The sequence below is a fragment of the Lissotriton helveticus genome, chromosome 9 (assembly GCF_964261635.1).
Source record: "Lissotriton helveticus chromosome 9, aLisHel1.1, whole genome shotgun sequence".
Classification (NCBI taxonomy): domain Eukaryota; kingdom Metazoa; phylum Chordata; class Amphibia; order Caudata; family Salamandridae; genus Lissotriton; species Lissotriton helveticus.
In genome coordinates this window covers 784,558,107-784,582,306 of record NC_136070.1, presented here as the reverse complement: position 1 = coordinate 784,582,306, position 24,200 = coordinate 784,558,107, and the positions used below count along the sequence as shown (strand labels likewise).

Sequence of the window (24,200 nt, the reverse complement as noted above, 5' to 3'; positions counted from 1 at the left end):
AGCGGCCAGACTACATTCCCGTCACTGGGGAGAATCACACTCCTTCTACTCAAACTATTCTCGGGGGTTTCTATTCTGATACGCAGGGGGCTGGCTCCCTTGGCAAACTAACCAGGTAATCACTGACCCCGATGGGCGCTACATTATCCTTTATGACTCCCTTCAGGCCCAACCTTTACCGATAGCTGCAATATACGGCCCTAATGTCGATGACCCTGACTTTTTTGCGCATATGTGGCACCATATCTCATCCCATGGCCCTGCCGCGCTCCTCTGGGGTGGGGACTTCAATGTGACACTTTCTTCAGTCTTGGACTGCTCTGACCCCCATGTCTCCCACCCACACTCTGCGGCACTCCTTGGCTCCATTCTAGCTGACATCTCCCTTTACGATGCCTGGCGTCACATGCGACCCGCAGCCCGCGAAGGCACTTGCGTCACCGGAACTTGTGGTTGCTGGTCCCGTCTGGATCTCTGGATCACCTCTCCGGACACCCTTTCCTGGCTCACATCTGTCAATCACATGCCGCACACTCTTTCAGATCACGCGCCAGTACAGCTTAGTCTCAGTCTCCCCCTGTCCCCTCGGCGTGCCTTCAACTGGCGACTCCCCCCGAATGCGCTGCGAGATTCTTTCTTCTGTGATGCGGTCCAGACCACAATCACTAATTTGAGCTAGATGAGGTTTCTGTGGATTCTCCGTCCACACGCTGGGAGGGATTCAAGGTCGTTATTCGCGGCGGATGCATCTCTAAACAGTCCGGGGTCTTGCGCTCCATTTGCAGCACTCTGGACAAACTGGAATCGTAAATTATGTCTTTGGACACCTCCCATTCTCTACACCCCAGCTCGAAAACACTCGCTCGCCTTCGCGAGAAACACCGAGTTCGCTGAGGAAGCCGACAGAGAGATCTCATTCTTGGCGGGAGGCCCGGGCACACGCTTCGGTGAGGGCGATCGCCCCGGCAAAACCCTGGCCAACCTCCTCCGTCCGCCTTGGGCCGCACCCTTTATCACAGCGCTTCAAGATGGTGGCCCCATTCGGACTACTTCCCCTGAAGAAATCAAAGCGCGCTTCACGGAGTAGTACACGCAATTATACACTGCGGGTTCCACACCCTCGTGCGAGGTCCTCAACCAGTATTTTGATACCCTCGAGCTCTTATGGCTCAAACTATCACCGAGAATTCCTCGACGGGCCCTTCTCTAAAGAGGAAATACTAGCTGCCATTAATGGTATGCCTGGCGACAAGGCCCCCGGTCTGGACAGCTTGCATGTCTCTTTTTACAAGACCTTCGCCCCGCTTCTGGCGCTGCACCTAGCTGCCATGTATAACGACTTGTTTGAGAGTGGCCAACTCCCACCGTCACTCCGCGAGGCTATGTTTACTCTTCTTCTCAAGCTGGAAAGTCCCCCGAATGCTGTGATTCCTATCGCCCCTTGCCCCTCATTAACACAGAAAACTAAATTTTTTCCAAGCTTATCGCTTCGCGCCTCCTTCCTCTAATGCCACTCATTGCTTGGCCCGATCAATCTGGCTTCATTCCTGGACGCGCTACTTCACATAATCTTCGGACCATCTTTTCCGTCTTCCATCAGATTAATCCAGCTCTCCCCGCAGTAGCCGCTCTCCTTGACGCCACTAAGGCCTTTGATACCCTAGAGGTGTTTCCTTTTCTTTCTCCTTCCACGTCTCGGGACCAGCCCAGTATTTATACGCAAAATCTTACTCCTCTATACTCTACCTACTGCCCGCCTTCAGATCAAGGGACAAATCTCTGATCCCATCTCTAACGGACGCGGTACCCGCCAGGGGAGCCCCCTCTCACCCATGCTCTTCGCTATCGCAATGGAGCCATTGGCGGCCAGACTACGACAACACCACACTCAGAGGGGCATTGGCTTCGCAGCCCGTGCCCTCTTAGTCTCCAAGTACGCGGATGATATTACGTTGTATGTACGCCACCCCCAAGAAAATCTCAGTCCTCTGGTGCGCGAGATCATACGGTTCGGAGGCTATTCTGGAATTCAGGTGAACTGGGGTAAGTCGGTCCTCTTTCGTGTGGGCGTCAGGTCCCACTTGCTATTTGGGAGCTGGCTTTTAGAGGGCTAACTTTGGCCGTGCGGTAGACTGGCTCGAGTCCAGGATTCCCCAATGGAACCGACAACCCTGGTCTTTGGCTGGCCACAGAGCCATTGCCAAGATGGTGGTCCTACCATAGTTTTTATATCTTTTCCTGAACGTCCCTATTCCCCTTACTGCCCACGTTTTTCATAGGATCTGTTCGCTTCTCATCTCTCTCACCTGGGCTGGTAGGCAATCCAGGATCACGTACGACACTCTCACGCTCCTGATGTTGTGCAGGGGCCTGGGTGCCCCTAACTTTAAGCTTTACGCATTATGCGCTCAGGCCAGTTTTTTGGATTTCTGGATTCAATCCACTCGTTTCCATCCGCATGTGGCGGTTGAGGCGGACCTCGCTGCCCCGTGGCTGCTCGTCACCGCACTGTTTGTCCCAGCCAAACCCCCACGCACCGAAATAGACACAGTCGAGACGTTGCACTGTGCCTGGGATGGATTGCGCCATTTGTCCGGTGCTCCAGCGCTCCCGGCAAATATGATGCCAATCGTTCAGCATCCGGCTTTCCCTCCTCTCCAGCATTGCTAAACACATCGCTCGCCTGGGGTCGACTACACTGGCAGATATCTACCCGGGGAACACCTTCTTTTCTCCCGCTGCCGTTCCGGTCCCATGGATACTTTACTACTCTATCAGCTTTGTTTCGCGTCTACTGACATTCAAGTGCTTGCAAGGTGCGAAAAATTTGTGAGACTCTTGGACAATCTTCTGTTACCTTCTTCGGCCCCCGCTCTCCTACGTCTCCCCCCTCAAAAACTCACAGACTTTTTCTTCCCCGTGGTTTAGCACTTTTCGTTTTTACTATCTTTATTTTGGTTTTGCGTAGCAAAATGTTTATATTGGCAATTACAAGACTGTTTTTCTTAGAAGCACAACGAACACATAGCTCTGTGAGCTGTTTCTCAGCTTTGTGTCTCTGTTTTCTTCCTTTTATCTTAAACATGACAAATGTGTTAACGCTGATTTTTTATATACGTGCTAATGCGGTCTTTTATAGCAATGGTTTTAAGCAACTGTGCTAAACTAATAAAACTTCATACTCTATCAGCTACGGGCTATCTGCAGAGAGCTGCATCCTACGTTCCCCTTGCCTCCCCCCTCGATGACCTCTCTTGATTTCTTGTATTCGTCCCCCTCTCCTCAGAAGCTGGTCACCAAATTTTATGCCCTCACGCTGGCGTCCACCTCCATCTCCACTGACCGTGTTCGTGGGGCGAGGACCTTGGTATCGATATTTCCCAAGCTGACTGGCTTTATTGTTGCAACCAGACGAAGCGATTATCCCCGATCTATCGCCTGCGCCGCATACATTTTAAATATTTGCATAGGCTTTATTGCACCCCCATATAGCTTCATAAGCTGGGACTCACCCCCAGTGATAGCTGCCTGCGCATTTCTGCTCCCGCTGCGGATTTTTCCCATCTCGCCTGGTTATGCCCAAAGGTCTCCAATTATTGGCGTGAAGTCTGTACTGCTATCTCCGAGATCGCCTCTTTATCGGTTCGGCCTGATCCCCCCCTCTCCCGCTCTGCCTCCTAGGCTTTGTTAAATATTGCCCAGACGCCTCCCGCCATTTGATTGGAAGTAAGTAAATTCTTTATTGTTTAGTTAATTAAACCATTACAATATAAAAAATGCCATTATGTTTAAAAAACAAGACTTTGACACTACAATATAAAAGATAAAATCTATAAAATCAGTTGTCAAACTTGCTTGAAGATAAGCTTGTTAAGGGCCATGGTTCAGCTACAATAAAAGGAGTTCTGGTATCAAGATCAGGTCTTTGCCAGAAGGCCTCGCTTTTTCTCGAAATTGTTGATGAATTTGACTGTTCTGCAAATCAATTGTGGATCCACTGAGCATAGGATTTGAACAATCGCAGACCGGCAGGTGCGTACTCCATATTCATTAAACTTAGCTTTCAGCCAGCACCGACGAGTTTTGTTCATGGCTGAGCAAATCAAATGGATGAAGTCTTGTTTACCTGCACCACAAAGTTCGCATTCTTTACTTTCTTGGGGCCTCCATTTCGGTTGACCTGCACTTGTTGGAAGGTTGCCCAGCCTTAAATTGAGATATTTGCGCTTGATGAATGGCGAGAAGGCAAGATCTAAATAGGCTGCTGACAGGCTTTTTATATGATTTAATGGTCATCCAGGTGTGGGTTCTGTGACTGAAGGTTAACTTATCGTTAAAGAGCGAGTGCCTTTTGGCAGTCTTCTTAACCACCTGTTTGAATGATAGTACTGGAAGCTTGGATTCCCAGAGAGTAGCCAACTCAGTTGCTTCTAGCGATAGTCTTAAGTACTTAGCGTACTCGGAGTTCGGGCTCTTTTGGATTGCTTCCCACATGGCGCGGTAGACTTCATTTTCCTGATTCCTCCAGACATCATACCAAAATTTGATGGTCTCATACTTTTTCAAGAGCACTTGCAACTGCAAACCAAATTCAAGTCTTACTTGTGCCGGTGATGTGTTATTTGGTAAGGCGAATACACGCTTGTAGACTTTGGTTTGTATTTTGTCAATGAGTGTTGCACTTTTGCCATGATGTAATACACTACTGTATGCTATTGTAGGCAGTAACTTTGCTTTCATTGCGGTTAGCAAGGGCGAGACCACCGGGCCTTAAAGCTCGATCGCTAAGTTGGCGAAGGCATGTAATAGTGTTGAACCCTTTTTTTCGATATCTTTAAAGTGTGCAGAGAAGTTAAGGCGCTTGTCTAGTTGTATCCCCAGATACTTGTAGCTGTCCACCACTTCCAGCTTAACGTTGTCTATTAGGAAGGTTGGTGGGGCTTTGTGGCGTCGTGTTATAACCATGATCTTGGTTTTCTTGCTGTTTATTTCTAGCAAATTCTGTTTGGTGTATCTGGTCAGATCTTGCAGTAGACGTTGTAAGCCTATTCTCGTCTGACTTAATAGCACCATATCGTCGGCATAGGATAGATGTGTTAGGCGGAGATTACCTAGCCGGGGAGGGTGAGCATTAATCTGATCTAGGCTTACTGTCAGGTCGGCCATAAACAGATTAAAGAGGAGAGGGGCCAACACACAGCCTTGTTTTAGGCCGTCGGTGGTGCTGATCTTCCGTGTTAACCGCTGCCCATTGTCAATCTTTACCTGCATCCAAGTATTGGTATACAGGTCGATAATTGGCATGAGGATTGAGTCCGGCAGGCCCTGATGTTTCAGTTTAGCCCAAAGTGTTTGCCTGCTCACACGGTCAAATGCCGCCTTAAAGTCCACGAAACAAGTGTAGAGTTCCAGCTGGTTTTGTAGACTTTTTTCAGCAATCAGGCACAGGGCCATGGCATTTGCCATGGTTCCCGTCCCGTGACGAAATCCCGTCTGGTTCAGCGGTATTTTGTTGTTCGTTTCGGACCATTGAGCTAGATCAGCTAGTACAAGTGATGCATAGTATTTTGCTTCAGCATCAATGAGGGCTATCAGGCGATAATTATTTGGATCTTTGCGATCTCCACCTTTGTAGATTGGATTTATGATAGCTCCCCTCCAGCTATCTGTGACTCGACCAGTGTTGTTTATTGATCGGAACAGGATTTTGAATTTGCTGGCCCAGTACTGGGGGTCCTCTTTGAAGATGGCCTGCGGGATGCCGTTAGGACCTGGTGCGCTATCTTGCCTGCTTTTCTTGATTGTTTGTATTATGAGAAACTCGTCATCTCGCCGCAACTGTCGATCCATACTTTCATGATAGTTGATCATGTTGTTAGCCTGGACAGACGTGGGATCTACTGCTCCAGTATTTCGGATGTTTCGCTTGCGGATGCTGTGGTTGTTGTTAACAGTGTCAATGGCTTGATAAAAAATGTATTGGCTATATGTTGGGCCCATGCAGTTTCAGTGATGCAGGTCATGCTTATTGGTTGCGCTGTTCGGACTAGGGAATTGACTTGTGACCAGAAGGCCCTGGAATCAGATTTATTTACGTTGTACAGCAGTTTAGTTTCTTTTTTTTTAAATTGACGCTGGTCCTGGGAAGCTTACCCAAATACTCCGACCAGGTTTCTGTGCACAGGACGTTCTCATGGATGATCGTTTGGAGTAGCTTCTTGGCGTCATGCGCTATTTGAGGGAGAGATTCGCTCGTCCATTTTAATCGCTTCAGATTTATGGTTGAAGTATTACCCGCTATCGTAGGTGCTTGCGGGTACTTGGTTGTAATCAGCATGAACTCTATATATTGCATAGAGTGGTCACTATCTAGAGAGCAGATTATGTGGAAGTTTTTTATTTGATTTAGCAAGGGTAGTGTTACTATTGTATAATCCAGGATGGAGCTTGCATTGTGGCCTGTGTAGGTGATGTCCAGGGGGTTATCCTGGTTAGATCTACCGTGTATTACCCTTAGCCCAAGGTGTTCAAGATCCCACATCAGCTGCCTGCCCTCTTTATCTTTCTTCTTGACCAGTGGAATCTCCTGGGGTGTGACATTCCACATTTCATTTGCTACATTAATATTATCCTCATCTTCTGGTTCGTGTAGGAGGTTGGAGTTGAAATCGCCAGTAAGAATAACCTCCCAACTTGGTTGTTCAAGGCGGATGTTTGATACTACAGTGACGATGCGTTGAAAGAGCGCTTTTTTAAGTGCCTTTTTCGGGTGGGCATATATGTTAATTAAGATAATAGATCTAGTTTTGCCCTTTATTTTGCTTTCCAACGTAATAATTTGCATGTCTGGTGTCGAGGTTGCCAGTTGTGTAGCATTAATCATCAGGGCGGTTGTTATGTAGACCGAAAGCCCCCCACGTGCGCGCCCGTAGCGCTGGGGGCGAATCGCACTTACGTGGAACATATTCTGCCTGGTACATCAATTGGTTCTGTTAGCCACGTTTCCATATAGATCCCAGGAGGCAGCCATACTGTGCTTCTTTTCGATGTCTTTTGCGCCAGCAATATTCCAGGAGAGGATTTTTATGGTGTTTCCTTCGTTATCACCTGGTTGGCTGTGGGTTCAATTGATGTTAGTAGACGATTTCTGTCTCAGGTGTTCATTGTCAGCCGATTCAGCCCCCCTAGCACCTTGAAGCACTAAGTGCGTTGGTTGATTTATCCTAACTTGATTTTCTCTTTTACTATACTTTCTTAGCAGAGGAGATGGGTAACCTGAGTTTATCACTTCTTTCAGGGTAATTCCCCACTCTTCGAATTTAACCATTTCAGAAAGGATGTGTTTTACTATTCCTACATCCCTCCAGGTTGTAAGCGTGCTTTCCTTTGTCTCATTGTCTGTTGAAGCAATAAATTCAATTGAGAGTAGGTCAGCTGTTAGGTAGCCGAGACTTGGAATTGCAGATGTGAAATGGAGTATATTCCCGCAATTTAAGAAGTCTTTTGAGCCTTGCGGTTCGTAATTGGGGACAAAGAGTAGCTTTCCTGTGCTGGCTGATTTCACCTCGGTTACTTGGTCAGTAACGATCAATGTTTTACCATTTTGGCTTAGTTTCGTTGGTTTATAACTTTCATTATCCTTTGCATTGACGTGAAGTATTTTACTATTTGGTTATTTGTGTCATTTTGAGTTTGCATGGGTAACATGCTGGGTAAAGGTTTTACTTCTCGTTCTGCACGTTTTGCACCGACCATTTCCAAGGGACACCCATATTCCTCAGCGGGTATCACGGGGCGCAGTCCTGTCCTTTCTAAGTTTGTTATATCTGGTCTTTGCTGCACTACTTTTTTATCAGTGGCAAACATTACTTGAATGTAATCGTGAGTTTTACTGTCCACCTTTGTTATTTGTCTGTTTTCGATGTCGCTTTTCCCTGTTGTAAGATTAACACTTGGGATTGTGATCAAGATTGACGGCGCTTTGTGATTTTTGTCTGCGCCTTTAGCGACAAGACTGTAGGGTCTGCAATTGCTTGCCTCGTACTTTTTCTGTTCATGCTCATTTGTGGGGTACAGTTTATCGTCATACAATGTGCCGGCCTTTTGGCCTGGGGCGATTTCCGTTTTTTTTGGCTCGCATTGCAAACTCTCTAGTGATTTACTTAGTTGTACAACGATACTAGCCCCTGAATCATGGCTGATATCTGTACAACTAGTGGCAGTGGAAGGGCTCATATGATCAATGCTGGTAGAGTTCCCTTCAACAAGGGCTTTAGCTTGGACAACCTGCTCTGTATGTGTAGTTCTTTTTGGTGGTGTTTTATGTACTCGATCATTGAAGGTTTTTGGCGTGAAGTTGTATCCCTTATCTTTAGTCAAAGTCTTCTGGTCTTTACCATCGTTTTCTCTCATTTTTATCGGCTGGCATGGCCCCTTTTCGGTATTGTGCTCATATTTTGAGTTTATTTTGGCCTGGTCGAAGATGGGGAAGTTGGTTAACAACACCTTACTTGCTGGTGCGCACTTTGAGGAATGGTTTCTGTTTTTTCTTGCCCTTTTTTTCCTGTCGTTTTGTTAGGCTCTTCTGGTTATTATGATTTCTTCCCCCATCCTGGGCAGATTGTTCTGTTTCTGGTAGATTGGAACAGGTGTTTTGTCTGGTTGGGGGAGTTTTGGTTCCTCTGTTATTTCATCAAGTGTTATTATTGGGTTATTTTGTTTATTATTTTGATCTGCCATTTGCTGCAGCGGTGCAACTATGTTATTTGCTTTGGTATTCCTGTGTTTAATTACATTGCTTGTTTTTATGTTTTGACAGTGGTCGAAAGAAATGAGATCACAGCCAATTGGGGTACAGCTATTAGTTTGGTTGGCATAATTACATTCCTGTAAGATGTTATTGAGTATACATGGCAAATACTGTAGTTTATCCAGTATTGGGTGTACCTGGGCGAATCTGATCCTTAATGAGGTTGAATGTGCTGGCCATGATGTCTAGTTTTTTATTTATGCCAGCTATGTGTTCCGCCATTGTGCCCATAAGATGTATTTGTATGTCGAATTTGTCTGACTGCATATTGAGAGTTTTGAAAGAGTTTTCCAATATACACCCCAGTGCACTGTGTAGCATAAGTATGGATTCCAGATTATCTTTAACATCCTGTCCTGCTTCTTGCTGGCGCTGGTGCTCTTTATTGTGATTAATGGTGACTTCCGGTTGTGTTTGTTCTTTGGGTGTTGTGACATTTCTCCGCCCCGAGTTCTTTTTTGACTATTTCCAGGACTTTTTGTTATTGCTAAGTCAGCCATTGTAGAAACACTTGGGATTTCTATTATTGATGTTTCCTTTTGATCGTCTACGTCAGGATCATTTGATGAATCTATAAGTATTTCATTGTCCTGTTCCTGATTCGTTTCGCTGGATATCTCGATTATTTTTTTGCCAAGTGGATCCTTGATTAATGAGTTGAGTATGAATCCTTTATTATATCCTGGTCCTCCTTTGTAATAATTGTTGGTTTGCCATGGGTGTTAGTTTGCTCAGTGTTACTTTCAGTTAAGTTAATGTCCGAGTGGTCCTTGTGTATTAAAGTTTTTTCGTGGTTATTTGTAGGTGTTTGGAGTGCCCGCCCGGGGTAGCGCTCCTTTATTTTTTCTGTACAATTTACTAGTGCTCGGGTTGAGCATGGGACCGATCTTGGGGTTGAGTGATTGTTTGGATGAACCTTGTATGAGGAGTCATGCGTACTGGTATTGTGTTGTTGATCCCTTTTACTTGTGGGTTGTTTGCTTCCAGTCGTAGATAAGTTTGTAACACAATTATTTGATATACATTTAATTGTATTTCCTTCCATGGAACAGTCCAAGAACCTATTTAATGATAGTATTGGTGTTAATGATTTCTCAAGTCCCTCTCCTTGTGGTGGATCACATCTTTTATTTTCCATATGCACTTGAACTTGAGTTAGCATCATATATTTATTTTTACCGTGGGTGGCTTCCATACAGTTAAGGGTCCCCCTCTGTTCCGTTGGCCCTTTCAGCAATAGTGCAAGGAGCAGACAAGGAGGTCTTTGTATCCGTCGACTTTGTACTTAATATGTTAGGCGACATTGGTTTTTGCAGACCTTTTGGTGTTGCCGGCATTGAATACATGGCTGACACGGGATCTTTCAGAAATAAAATTTGCCAGTGGGGTTCATTGATCCAAAAATTGAATAGATGGGGGGGGATTAAGGTGGGAGTAGCGCTACCCTCTGGGGGATGCGTGGGAGAGTTGGTCTTAACTTTCTTCTTTGCATTTTTTTGGGGGTTTGTTTGGATTTTCCCTGACCTCATCTTCCTTTTTTACCAACCCTCTAACACTATGGGTTATTTGCTCGGATGGAAGCGCCTTTTGATGGCTAGAGCAGCGGGCTTGCTTCGTTTTCCGCAGCTTCCAGCTTAGGTGTTGGCTGTTTGCAAGGATGGCCTCGGGCTTTCTGAGGCTTATGAGGCTTCAAGTCCCCCGCTACTCTCTGTGGGGTCCCCCGCTGTTACCCATCGGCTCTTTTGCGGTGCATGTGCTGGCACCTAATCAGTCCTCAATCCTTAAAAGAGACGGGAGTACCACTCCAAGGGTCTATGCAGGGTCTATGCAGGGTCTATGCAGGGAGAGAGGGAGAGGGGAGAGGGGTTGGCCTAACGGCTAAGGCGCTCGACCTCGGACCTGGGGATCTGGGTTCGAGTTTCGGTAACGACGCCAAAAAAAACCCTGTGATTCTGGGCAAATCACTTAATCTCCCCGTGCATAAAAAAAAAATGAAAGTGTGTTCTCATGTAACGTAACTGGTGCTATGTAAAGCGCTCTGATAACTGATTCGGTTCGGTTCTAGTTCGCGCTATATAAAACTCTGCAAAAAAATAAATACAAAAAATGCAGGGTCTATGCAGGGGGCCGGGGTCTGCCACACGCCTCGCAGGCTAGCCCCAACGCTACCCCTACCGCGAGCAACTGCCAGTAACTGTAGGGAGGAACAGGCGCCAAGTCTGGCAGTGCTTTCAGCTCCTAGTCGTCTCTTCCCCTATAGCGGCATGCAGCAGCACCCAGCAACCTCACCTCCACAATCAGGTGTACGCAGTTCACGTGGTCACTGTACCTTCGGGCAGGGTTTCCGGCTCTCTGGTCCTCCACGCAGGATCACCGGATCTCCCGGGAGGATAGGCGCGGCTTGCTCCCGGCCCAGGTGCTATCTGGGAAAGGTTCCTGGGACTTGGAGTCCGCCTTGGTGCCCTGGTGCGACTTCAACAAGCCCAGGACACAGTGTGGTAATCCCTCTTCACTCAGCCCGGGTCCACGTGTTCAATGATGTCGCTGGCACACCACAGCTCCTCTGGCCGCTCTCCCCTCACTCTCCTCTCACCTCCTCTTAGCTTTCGCCCCCCTTGGCCCCCCCCCCGCGTCACCACCGGCAGCAGCACGGTGATCGCTTGCTAGAGTGGGCGGGACCGGGACAGGCTCAAGCAGGCTGAAGCGGAGCTGGAGCGGCGTGGGCGTGGCGGCCTGGACCCGCCAATCGGATCCGTCGCTCGGACCCCCGGCTCACTGACCGCTCCTGCGGTGCTGCGGTGCTGGCTCTCATGCAGGGGAGACTCAGGCAAGGAGGCAGGCGGGCAGGGGGCGAATGAGCGAGCGGGCGGGAGTCCCGAGCTTCGGTAACTGCGGTAACTGTTCTCGGCTTGGCCCGCGGTCAGCTCCGCGATCAGGGACCTGATGCGCTGCAGCGAACTCTCGCTCTCCTGCTGGCGTGTGACGTATGCTAGCAACCCGGACAGCCTCCGACTGACAACCATTAGCAGGGTCCAGTGAAACCTGCAAGATTACCGGACCCTTTATCTGAATTCTGGGACCTTATGCCAACCAGGTCTTATCCCCTCGACACATGGGGGCCCCCCTAGTGTCACACCTGCATGCTCATACCCCTCAAAGCCAGACTGCCTCTCCCGCGCTCCGCGGCGGCCGCCGGTGTAGGTCAGTAGCCGCCCTTTAACCTTTTCAGCCAGGCCTGCTCCCGCTCCCCCAGTTTGCCTATTCTATATCCCTCATTGCTCATTGTCCAGATGTGCTGATGTAATGTCTATGTAAGTCGCTGTTCTCTGCTGGTCTGTGCCATTGGCCCTCATTCATATCTTCATTTGTTGCTATGTACCCGGTGCTCTGCTTTGATGTAAGATTGTAACAGGTCTATGCAATTTTGTCAATAAAGGTTTACAAAAAATGTTTTAAAAAACTACAGCACGTTTTTCTTTTTACGAAAATATCAGGATATACAAAGGGTGCTTCTGTTAAATTTACTAGCAAAGATCACTAAAATTTCCATTGTCCTAGGCATTTATAAACCTGGTCTAACGAGTTGTGATATAGCACCATCGGTCATAACTGTAATTCAGTAATCACTTTAAGTGCAATTTAAAAAAATACGATTTTTTATTATAATAAAAAAATCCTGAAACCTAGTCATGCATGTATAAGCAGGAAAATAGGCCTTCTAACGGCTCTGGGCCAATAGTAGACTATTTACCTGTAGAGCCACCTTGTAGAGTTGAGTCATTGTTAGAATGGCTTTCTTCACTACGTTAACATTATCATCTCGCAGTAGCATGTTGAGGTTGGCAATAAGCTTCATCAGTAGTTCATTGTCACGCTTGCTGAAAAGTAGGAGATGGCAGAGTTACTCCCTTGTAATCCTACTTCTTCATTATGGAAATTTTCAAGTAAGGTGCACCACAATAATCTTCCCCCCCCTGAGCAGAATCCTTGATAATAAATAAATCTAGATTCTCTGTACACACATATGTGGGCACACACAGAAACGTATATGCAATTGTTCGGAAAGTAATCATTTGAGTAAATAGTTAAACAAAAGTGTCAATATGGCCCAATTGGTAAAATTATAAACATAATAGTGCATCTTTAAGGTATACAGCAGCTCCAATGCTCCAAAACATCCAACATTGGTATTTATATTAAGTTCATTAACATGGAATAATAGGATCCTCAAAGAATTTCAATGAGAATCTCAATGTCACACACTAAGAAGGAGCAGTAGGCAGTTTATATATTCAATGAAGTCCTAAGATGTGATACTAGGAGTACAAGAACGCATCCTTCTACATCATGGGTATTTTCATTAACCTGAATGTCAAGCTCACCCTTCACAGACAGTACAGGGACCACTGTTAGACATCCACTTGGACGAGCTAACAATCTCTCATCAGTAAATACTGGTACTAAATAAAGGGGCACCGCTCTACATCTTCTGACAACAACCTTATGCTGTTTTGCCCACTGCAATTCCTTGACAAAGCATTCCACCCCCACCCCATGCTCCAGTGCTACCCCTCATTGGATTTCCAAATAGGATTGGGTACTTAGATGATTGAGACCTACATCACTGAGAAAAAGTAAAGTTAAGCAAGGGAGGAAATATCTACCAAGATGGGTAGTTTTTGTGATTTCAAGCTCCAAGAGAGCAGTTTGATGTTCATGAGGGGCAAAACCAGAGATATGCGTGGTTACACCACATTCTGCAAACTAAATGTTCTGTGGTCAACGAGCCTGTCATGCACAAGTTCCTCCACTCCTTATATACCATCATCACTGGTCACCGGTTGGTTAGCTAGCTAAGTAAGGTATGGTCGGTCAGGTCTCACAAAGATTTCTTTCAGCCCAGCTAGAAAGCCTGGGAGACAGACAGTGATGGATCCCTACATGAGAAAGAAATGAGAGCGAGCCCTAAAGTACCTCAAGTTCCTTAACAAAGCAGTTGGTGCACCACCTTATGAACAATGTCACAAAATTATAAGATATTCGTCCAAGGTTGTTCTTCACGTCATCCTTTTTATTTGATTACAATTTAATTTAAACATATCAAAAGACTGTGTTGAGTAGACCAGCCAACGCGTTTCATCCCAAAACATTGGACTTCTTCAGGGGATGTGCGAGGCGCTCCTAACATATTGCGTATAAATATCTGTAGTAAATTTGTATAATCAGCATGTGGATATGGCTGTAGAATGGACAACTGGATCACTCTGTATATGTTTTAAAATGAATTAAAGATGCTACGTCTTATTAGTAGATACCAAACTTCAAAATTACGTCCACATATAGAGATTTGTCTGGTAACACAGAGATAAGGTGGGCCACAGCAGATAAAATCAACAGTTCCACACCATATTAAGAGTAGAAGCAGGAACGCGGTGTCTTCTCCTTCGGAAAGAAGGTCCTTGCCTGAAATGCGAGACCCAAACGAATATAATATTACATACGTCTCCATGGAATGCATTCGCAAAATTTGCCTGAACGCCTACAGCTTCCTGCCCCCACTGCAGGGCTGAAGCTGTGGATTTCTGACATGTCCTCTGAGATTACCCTTGGTTACATCACTAAAGGACTGAAGTAACAGAAACTGTCGGTCATCACTGGCCTTCCACTAGTGAATCTTGGGAGGCAGAGGCCCTCAAAGTCTACAGGAGGTCCCAAGAGGGGGAAGGTAGCCACTCGCTTCCTCGATCTAGACCAGATACTAGCAAATACATTCATCACCATGACATTGAAAAAAAGTATATCCTCCCTGCACCGAGTTGCGGATCTGTGCCATGTTGATTTGGGAGAAGGCACAGAGCACCGTCTTCTGGAGGGAAGCAGCCAGGGGTCCCCACACTCATCTAGATTGGTACCTACTCTTCTCTGGTCTGGCTGAAACACCATAAGATGACGACCCATCCCCCGGACTCTTTTCTTGTATTAACTCTCACTACCTCAACCTTCCTTATAAACCGTATGTACTCCCCACACCCTTTTTGACATACCAAAGCTAATCTAATGTAATCTCACCTTCCCTCCCCTGGCCCATCAAAGCCCCCCACCCCATTCTGCTGGCCCATAATCTCTGAACCCACACAGATTTTTTACTAGGTAATTTTTCTAAGCTATGCAGTTCAAGATACTTTCAATATTTATTTTGTTTTCCTTGCATTTTCTTTGACATTCAGACATGTTATATCCAAACAGATAGGCCAACAACTTGCAACGCCACGAGTTGCCGCTATTCTAGCCTTAAGGTTGGCGCAAATATCCCACTGTCATAGCCAAGGGCCGCTATGACAATCTCGCCCGTTACTATGCAACGTTAATGCTGCACTGGTTAAGTACTTTTAAACTAATCTTTGTACTGAATGTATTGTTATTGGCTAAGGATATGCCAAGAAAAATGCTTTTAAAGAAAATAAATAACAAGACCCATGTTCAAGAGGATCAAGAAATGTTAGCCAAACAGACTGCAGAAAGACACATTATCCTGGATTTGGGCTGAACAGGAGAAACTTGTGGAATGTGTAGGAGAAGATAGACTACAGAAAGACCCTGCTTAAAACTGTTTGAGGAGGCCAGATTGAATACAACGTTTTGAAACAGAGACTTGGTTCTTATGGGCCATCTAACTCGAGTCAGATTGGGAATCTCTCTATAGGAGGTAGCAGTAATGTACCTCTGATGATAACTGGGAGAATTGTTTTGACCAGTTCAGTCACAGTAACTTCATGGGTAACTGGGTAGGCTCAGTTGCCATAAATAGGAATTTATGCAGTTTTAAGAGGTGGAAGGTATAGCACATGCAGAAGAAGAAATCCCTTTGTCAAGTGTTAAGCCTTGGTAAGGAACACAGCCACATATATGTTAAAGTCTAAATACTTCTTAGGACGAATCACAAAGGAAGCCAGAGTGTCCATGTGTTACTTCAGAAACTGATCCTTTATTGAGGAAATTGATGTAAGCTGAGTTAAAGCACCGATGAAATAGGATGATCACACTTACCACGCCTCTTCTATGAAGCCAATCACAAACTTGCGTACGTCAATGGACTTGTCAGTTTGGAAGGCGATCATTTCCTAAGCAAGAAACAAAAAAGATTGACAGTACTGTAGAAAATAACCTTGACTTAAATTTCTGAAGACTCACTACATGAATTTTACTTTCTATAATCAAATGAAACCTACCCGATTCTAGGATAAAGGCATTTGAAATTACATATTTCCCAAGCTTTATATGTTTCTTATTACACAATTAAAGCACCAACGTTTGTTGCTCAGCACGACAGCCACCTTCAAAATGAACCTGTTGTTTTACACTTTTAAGTCCTTCCTCATTAAGGTCCCAATAACTCTACTCCTGTCCCTCCAACACAAAATCATGATTTGTGTTTCACTGGAAAAAGAGTGTCAGGGTCTCTCCTTGAAGAAAAAGTTACTTACCCTTGTTAGGAATATGCTACTTACCAGTATGCATCTGTTCTTGGCATGTAGGGCTGCTGACATTTATATCTATGCATAGATCGCCGCCTAGTGTTGGGTCCAGATGATTGCACATTGTTGTCCTGGAAGAGTCTTCGAAGTATCACGAGATAGGTGGCTCCTACCTTGGACTACAGTGCGCATGGGCATCCTCTCCATCTTCAGATTGGTTTTCGCCATTGTGGCAGAGATGGAGTGTAATACAGTAAGTGATGACCATGCCTGAGAATGAGTGAGTGCTACAGCTGCGACAGGCACCGGGGAGGAGGGCGGTCGATATAAATGTCAGCAGCCCTACACGCCAAGAACAGATGCATACTGGTAAGTAGCATATTCCATTCGAGGCATGTGGGCTGCTGAATTTATATCTATGCATAGAATAAATAGCAGTATCCTCCTTAGCGGCGGTTGCCCGTGCCAGCTGCAGCAGTCTGAAAAAGAGTTCTGAGAACAGCCTGACCTACAGTAGCTTGCTGTTTGGAGTGTACATCCACGCAGTAGTGTTTGGTGAATGTGTGGATGGTGGTCCATGTGGCTGCTCTACATATATCCTCTAGAGGAATGTTACCTAGGAAAGCCATGGATGCCCCTAACTTGCGTGTGGAATGCGCTCTTGGGGGAACTGTTAATGTGCGTTTTGCTTTTTGATAACATATTTGTATGCACTTAACGATCCATCTGGCTATACCTGACTTTGAAATGGGGTTGCCTTTGTGTTGTGGAGAGAAGGCAACAAACAGTTGCTTAGTCTTCCTGAAATCCTTTGTCCTGTCTATGTAATACAGGAGAGCTCTTTTGACATCTGGCGTGTGCAGTGCTCTGTCTGCTACCGAGTCTGGATTTGGGAAGAAAACGGGCAGTTCTATGGTTTGGTTAATGTGGAACTGCGACACCACCTTAGGCATGAATTTCGGGTTGGTACGCAGCACCACCTGATTAGCATGAATTTGTATGAAAGGCTCTTGAATAGTTAGGGCTTGAAGCTCACTAACTCTCCTGAGCGATGTTATCGCCACTAGAAAAGCCACTTTCCATGTTAGAAACTGTATCTCACAAGAGTGAAGAGGTTCAAAGGGTAGTCCCATTAGTCTGGTGAGAACTATGTTCAGATTCCAGACAGGTGAAGGAGGGTGTCTGGGAGGAATCACTCTTCGGAGTCCTTCCATAAAAGGTTTAATGGCTGGCACTCTAAAAAGAGAAAGATGCTGTCTGTTTTGAAGATAAGCGATCATTGCGGCCAAATGTATCCTAATGGAACTATATGCCAGATTGCACCTGTATAGGTGCAACAAATAACATATAATGTTTTGCGTGGATGCATCCAGCGGATTTATGTTCTTATTAGAACAGTAAATGACAAATCGCTTCCATTTGGCCGCATAGCATGCCCTGGTGGTAGGCCTTCTTGCCTCCTTGATGATGTTCATACAGTCAGGGGGCAGGTTGAGGTAGCCAAACTATGACCTCAGGAGCCATATTGCAAGGCTCAACTGTTGCGGATTTGGGTGCTGAATGTCTCCACGGTTCTGAGTGAGGAGACTGGGCTTGAGTCGCAGGCGTTGGTGAGGCACCACTGAAAGTTCTAGGAACGTGGTGTACCACGCTTGCCGTGCCCACGTTGGAGCAACTAGGACGAGCGTCATGGAGTGCTGGCGCAGTTTGCGTGCCGCTAGCGGTATGAGCGGTGCTGGTGGAAAAGCGTACGCAAATCTGCCTGACCAGTTCATCCATATCGCATTGCCCTGAGACTGCGGGTGTGGGAACCTGGCGGCGAAGGGTTGGCATTTTGCATTTTCCTTTGTGGCAAATAGGTCTATCTCCGGATGACCCCACTGCTGGAAATATGGTTGGAGCACTGAGGGGTGTATCTCCCACTCGTGCATTTGGTGGCTGTGCCTGCTGAGCAGGTCCGCCATCTGGTTGTCCTTGCCTGGGAGATGTTCCGCCATGAGGAACATGTTTCTTTGAATGGCCCACTTCCACATGCTCTGGGCTAGAAGAGACAATTGTGGAGAGTGCGTGCCTCCCTGCTTCTGGATGTAATACATGGCAGTCATGTTGTCCGTCCGGATCAGCACGACTTTGTTGCACAGATGCAGTTTGAAGGCCTTCATTGCCATGAAAATCGCACGGAGCTCCAACAGGTTGATATGCATCTTTTGCTGCTGCGCTGTCCATAGTCCCTGCACTGTATAATGGAGGACATGCGCTCCCCAACCCTGGAGAGACGCGTCCGTTGTCAGCACTATCTGTGGTACAGGCTCTTGGAACGGTCGTCCCCTGCAAAGGTTTTGTGTGTTCCACCAATGCAGAGAGTTGTATGCACGACCGGTCACCAACACTAGGTCTTTTAGATGTCCCTGAGCCTGGTTACACTGTCGTGCTAAGCACTCCTGAAGCGGACGCATGTGTAGCCTTGCGTGAGGGACTATAAAGATGCAGGAGACCATCATACCTATTAGCTGCATGAATACCTGCGCTGGGAGCGAGTGTTGGGGCCTGAATTTTTGAATGAGCAATTGCATGCTGTTGACTCTGGCTGAGGTTGGGTGCGCTGTCGCTGTCAGAGTGTTGATTGTCGCACCCAGGTAATGTTGTACATGAGCGGGTTGAAGGTGTGATTTGGGGTAATTGAGTGAAAATCCTAGACTGTGTAGGTGAATTGTGCGGGACATGTGGCTGGCACATTGCTGGGCTGACTTTGCTTGAACAAGCCAGTCGTCCAGGTAAGGATAGACGTGGATGTGTTGTCTCCGAAGGTGCGCCGCCACTATCGCTAAGCACTTGGTGAACACCCTGGGGGCAGTAGTGACCCCGAAAGGCAGGACCTTGAACTGGTAATGCTGGTTGTTTATGGTGAACCGGAGATATTTCCTGTGTCCTGGGTCAACGGGAATGTGGAAATATGCGTCTTTCAAGTCTAGGGTTGCTAGGAAGTCTCCCTGACTGAGCAATGGTAGAACTTGATGTAAAGTCAGCATGTGAAAATGTTCTGACAAGATGTACTGGTTCAGGGGTCTGAGGTCTAGAATGGGCCTGAGAGACCGGTCCTTTTTGGGGATTAAGAAGTACAGTGAGTACACCCCTGTACCCTGCTGATTTAAAGGCACGAGTTCTATGGCCCCTTTTTGCAGCATGCAGAGGACTTCTTGCTGCAATAAGGGCATGTGCTCTGCGGACATAGGACGGTGCCTTGGGGGGTATGTTGGGTGGAGTGGAGGTTAGTTCTAGACAATAGCCGTGTTGTATAAGGTCTCTCACCCACCTGTCTGTGGTTATGTCTTCCCAGACTGGCAGGAACTGCTGGAGTCTTCCCCCGACAGGTGTTATATGGTCGGGGGGCAGTGACAAGACGTCACTGTTTTTTGGTGGCGGAGGATCTGGCATTATTATTTCCGCGTCCTCTGCCTTTGGTGCTGTTCCCACGATAGCCACCCCTATTGTTCTTGTTATAGGTGGTCTGTGAGCCCCCTCTGTTGTATTGGGCTTGCTGTGATGCTTGACCTCTGGAGGCTCCCCTGTTACCGGAGCGACGAAAGGAATTACCCCTGAACTGTTGTGACTGCAGAGCCCCCATGGATTTTGCTGTCTCAGTGTCTTTTTTAATTTTCTCTAGGGTTGTGTCTACATCAGGGCCAAAGAGAAAATCAGGGTTAACCGGCTGGTTGAGTAAAGTAGTTTGTATCTCCGGCTTAAAACCAGAGATGCGTAGCCAGGCGTGCCTTCTAAGCATCACACTTGTGTTTATGGCCCTAGCTGCCGTGTCTGCTGCATCTAGCGCACACTTGATGGACGCATTGGAAATTAATTTCCCCTCCTGTATCAGCATTTCTGCTCCCTCCTTATAAGCCTCAGGCAGGTGTTGCAGTAGCTGCTCTAACGTGTCGTAGTGTGCCCTATCATATCTGGCTAATAGGACCTGTGTGTTGAAGATCCTCCAAATATTTGCTGCTTGAGCCGCTACTCGCTTGCCAGATGCTTCAAAGATCTTTGATTCTTTGTCCGGAGGGGGAGCATCACCACTGGTTTGAGAGTTTGCCCTCTTACGAGCATTAGCCACCACGAGGAAGTCCAACGGGAGCTGGCCTTTGATGTACGTAGGGTCCACAGGTGCGGGCCGGTACTTCTTTTCAATCCTTGGGTTTACAACCCGTGCCCTTGTGGTCTGCTTGAAGATGTCAGTAGCGTGTTTAAGGACACCCTTTAGCATAGGCAATGTTTTTACTGATCTCTCTGAAGTTAAGAAAGTATCAAACAAAAAGTCTTCCTCAACTGGGTCAGCATGCATGTCCACATCATGGTTTTTTGCCGCCCTCTCAAAGCGTTAAACGCAGCAGTATCTTCAGTAGGCGAGGTTTTGATGGTATAGGACTGAACGTCAGGCGTGGACTGTGGCTCACCAGGGTCAGTCCATGTTTGCTGTTCATCCTGATCTGTGTCAGCAGGATAATTGAACTCATCTTCATTGTATCCCTCCCCTATATCCTCACAGGTGCGTGGGGGCGAATAGGAATAGTCCTGTTCATAAGACTCCACAGGCTCCGAAAGAACAGGTGAGGTTGCGGAGTCCTTTTTTCTTTTTAGAGGGATTTTGTATGGCTCCAAAGGAGTTTCTGGCCTTATTTTCCGTTTGTAGATAGTGAGTCTACCAGTATCCGAGTCAATGAACAGTTTTGACTGATTGTCTTAGGAGGGCGGCTGGAACATTACATCCTCCTCAGCGGACTGAGTCCTGGAAACTACCGACACTTTCTTGGTAGTGTCGATGCCTTTGTGTGGCTCGAAGGCTTTTGGTCGAGAAGTCGGGGGCAGTCCATATTTAATAGGCTGCGTAAGCAGTGGAGACGAACCAACCTCTTTTGAGGGTGTTGCAGTTTTTGATCCGACCAACTTTGTAGGATCACCGTGCTGCTTGCGGCCCTGCGTCGATTCGAGCTGTCGGTGCACAACAGGTACGCCTTTTTGCTTTGACGCGACTTTTTCTTTCGGGTCGGCATTTTTCGACTCGATGGCTTTGCCGGATATCGGCGCCGAGGCTGGAAGATTTGGATCGACAGTCTTTCTAGCCTTGAGTCCTTTGTTAGTGTCACCAGCTTTGGTCGTGGACGTCGACAGCGTCAGCGCGACGTGCCTGACGGCAGAGACAGGCTTCGGCGTCCCGTGATTCGGGTCGACGCCCCCTTGTGACCCCGAAGGGTCGATGACACTGGTAGATTGGGTTGGAGCCGACGAATCCGAGGCTGTCGATCCGAGCACTGACGTCAGCAGTTTCGGTTTCGATACAGTTGCTGTCGGTTTCGATTTTGCCGCAGAAAGTGGCTGATTGATTGATGGCTCCGTAGAAGTATTCTTAGCCGGGCGTGGACGCGGGGCTATAGAATGCGGGTAAAGATCTTGGCTAAGGCCTTCCGGCGATGCCTCGACCTGAGCCGTAGAGAGTGTAGTGTCAGTATCGGGCCCCGCGATTGCGGAGGGTCCTTGCTCATCGCTTGAGTCATCATCGACGGCTCTGATGGCTTCTGCGTCGTCTCCTACCTCGACGATGTCTTCATCATGGACGTGGTCTTGTTCTTCGATCACACTATAATGTGAGTCGTGCTCCGATGCCGGGTCCGACTGCCGGTCAGGCTCCTCTTGATCGGTGCCCTCTATGTTGTCTGCCTCGAAGATATCTTCTGGTTCTGGCGCTGTTTGCTGGGCCGACTGCCTCGCGGCGAAGCCGAAGTGTTTCCTTCGACCGGAACTTGGAACAGGCCATGCAGCTGGCCTCGTCGTGGTCCGGGGATAGGCACTTGTTGCACACTGGGTGCACATCGATGTGAGGGTATTTGGAGTTGCAGACGGGGCATCTCTTGAACGGGCTCCGTTCCATCGTCGACGCTCGTCGGGGCCTAGCCGTCGAAAGGCAATACGTTCTTCGACGTCCTGTTCGAAGAACTGGATGAAGTACCGGGCACCGAACGAGAGACAATACAGACGCCCCGAAGGCCTTTTGGCCTCGCGAAAAGTATTTTAAGTGTATTCCGAACTTGAGTCGAGAAGGTACATCCGAACCCAATGGCGGAAAAAAACAATCTGAAGATGGAGAGGATGCCCATGCGCACTGTAGTCCAAGGGAGGAGCCACCTATCTCGTGATACTTCGAAGACTCTTCCAGGACAACAATGTGCAATCATCCGGACCCAACACTAGGCGGCGATCTATGCATAGATATAAATTCAGCAGCCCACATGCCTCGAACATGATCTTTCAGAAGGATACTCTAGCTATCTGCTGATTATTCACCTTTTGAATGCCTGAGATGCCAGACTGGATCTGGAAGATTTTGTCATAGCGCTCCCTTGCTGTTAAGTGGTGCAGACTCCATTTTGACACCAAATGGGACGTCACAGAAGCCGAGCAGCCCCACCTCAACATCCTGACACCAATTTCTTGCCCATGTTTTTCAAGAGATCCAGAGAGGAGGTGAACATTAGACGTGAGTGTGCAGTGCAACAAACAAAGTTTATTTTATTTTAAAATGTGTTTATTGGCAGCTTATAACAGGTCTCTACAAGCCCCACGCAGAGAGCTCGGCACTCCGATGTATCACAGTGGCATTATAAGCAGTTTACAGTTATATAACACAAATTTGCCTCAAACAGTAAACCATCCTCCCCACCTCCCACTACACTTAGCACTCAGCTTATCTTGTGTTTTGTTATGTCACATTGCAATCAACAGAAACCTATCCACAAGAGCATTGATATACTTGCTGCGGCATCAGCGCGGGCCATAGAGCATTGCCTGCTACAATTCAGGGTTGCTCAGCAGAAACCCTGTCAATGGGGCCCAGAAATCTTTTGGTTGGGAGGCTTCTGGCAGTTCCTCAGCATATATACTCAACTGGTCTCTACAATATAACAGATCTCTGAGCCATTCCTTCAGTGTCGGTGAGGTTTTAGCCCCCCAGCATTACGCAAAAGCCCTTTTTGCAAACAATGTGGAGATGGCACTAGTCTAGGATTGCATGGCTTAAGGGGTTTGACCCATTCAAGCAGATAACCAGGCGTGCACCGCACATCCTCCAGCACCACTTCAGCCAGTACCTTCATAACCTTACCCCAGAAGGACTGTATGCAGGCGCAGCCCCATGCTAGATGCAGAAAGTCTGCCTCATCTTGACCACACCTCAGGCAACTAGCGTTATTTCTCAAGCCAAATCTGTGCAGTTGTGCCGGTGTGTAGTAGAGTTGATGAAAGTACTTGAAATGAATGATGCGGAGATTGCAATTCGCTGTCAGACGACCCGTTGGTTTACAACAGAATGTCCAAGCCTCAGCGGATAGTGGGGCCCCAAGTGTCATATTGCATTTATTGTAGGAGGGACTATCAATGCGGTCCAGCTCCCTCATGGATGCATTATATAGTCATGTTATCAGCCCCATACGGGAGTCGTGTGTCAGCACTGCCTGTAATGGATTTAACGTTCTTGGGTCGGAGGGATATTCGGGATAGTGCGTACGTATAGCTTGCCTCACCCGCACGTATGTAAAGCCCAGCATCAGATCATGTTCCCGTCCTTTCAATACATCTGAAAGTGGTCGGAACTCTCCCCGCTGGTAGAGGTCTCCAAGCTTGGTGATCCCCACCTGTTTTGGAGTGTGCAATGCAGCAGTTTCTTGTGCTGCAGAGACGGCTGGATGCACAGACATTGGTAGCGCCGGGGCGTATATGTAGTCTAGTTGTGCCCTACGTGCCAGTATTCTCCACGCCCACGCTGTGCAGTGTACTGAGTTAATTTCATTGCGTGGTCCACCTTGCCCACCCAGCAATGTGGCTGCCTCCAGGGGCACCGGCAAAGTAACGCCAGCCTCAATGGCAGTGTG

The 24,200-nt window shown here is 47.3% G+C and overlaps 1 protein-coding gene across 3 annotated transcripts in view; it reads right to left on the bottom strand.

Annotated features, from left to right (window-relative positions):
* The window catches only part of SYMPK (symplekin scaffold protein), a 1,116,254-nt gene that overhangs the window by 978,479 nt on the left and 113,575 nt on the right, over nt 1-24,200 (bottom strand). For all 3 annotated transcript variants that reach the window (XM_078660908.1, XM_078660909.1, XM_078660907.1), the window contains 2 exons: nt 15,857-15,930; nt 12,561-12,687 (listed from right to left, as the gene is read on the bottom strand). In XM_078660908.1, the coding sequence (XP_078517034.1) occupies nt 12,561-12,687; nt 15,857-15,930 (201 nt within the window). The remainder of the gene's footprint in view (nt 1-12,560; nt 12,688-15,856; nt 15,931-24,200) is intronic.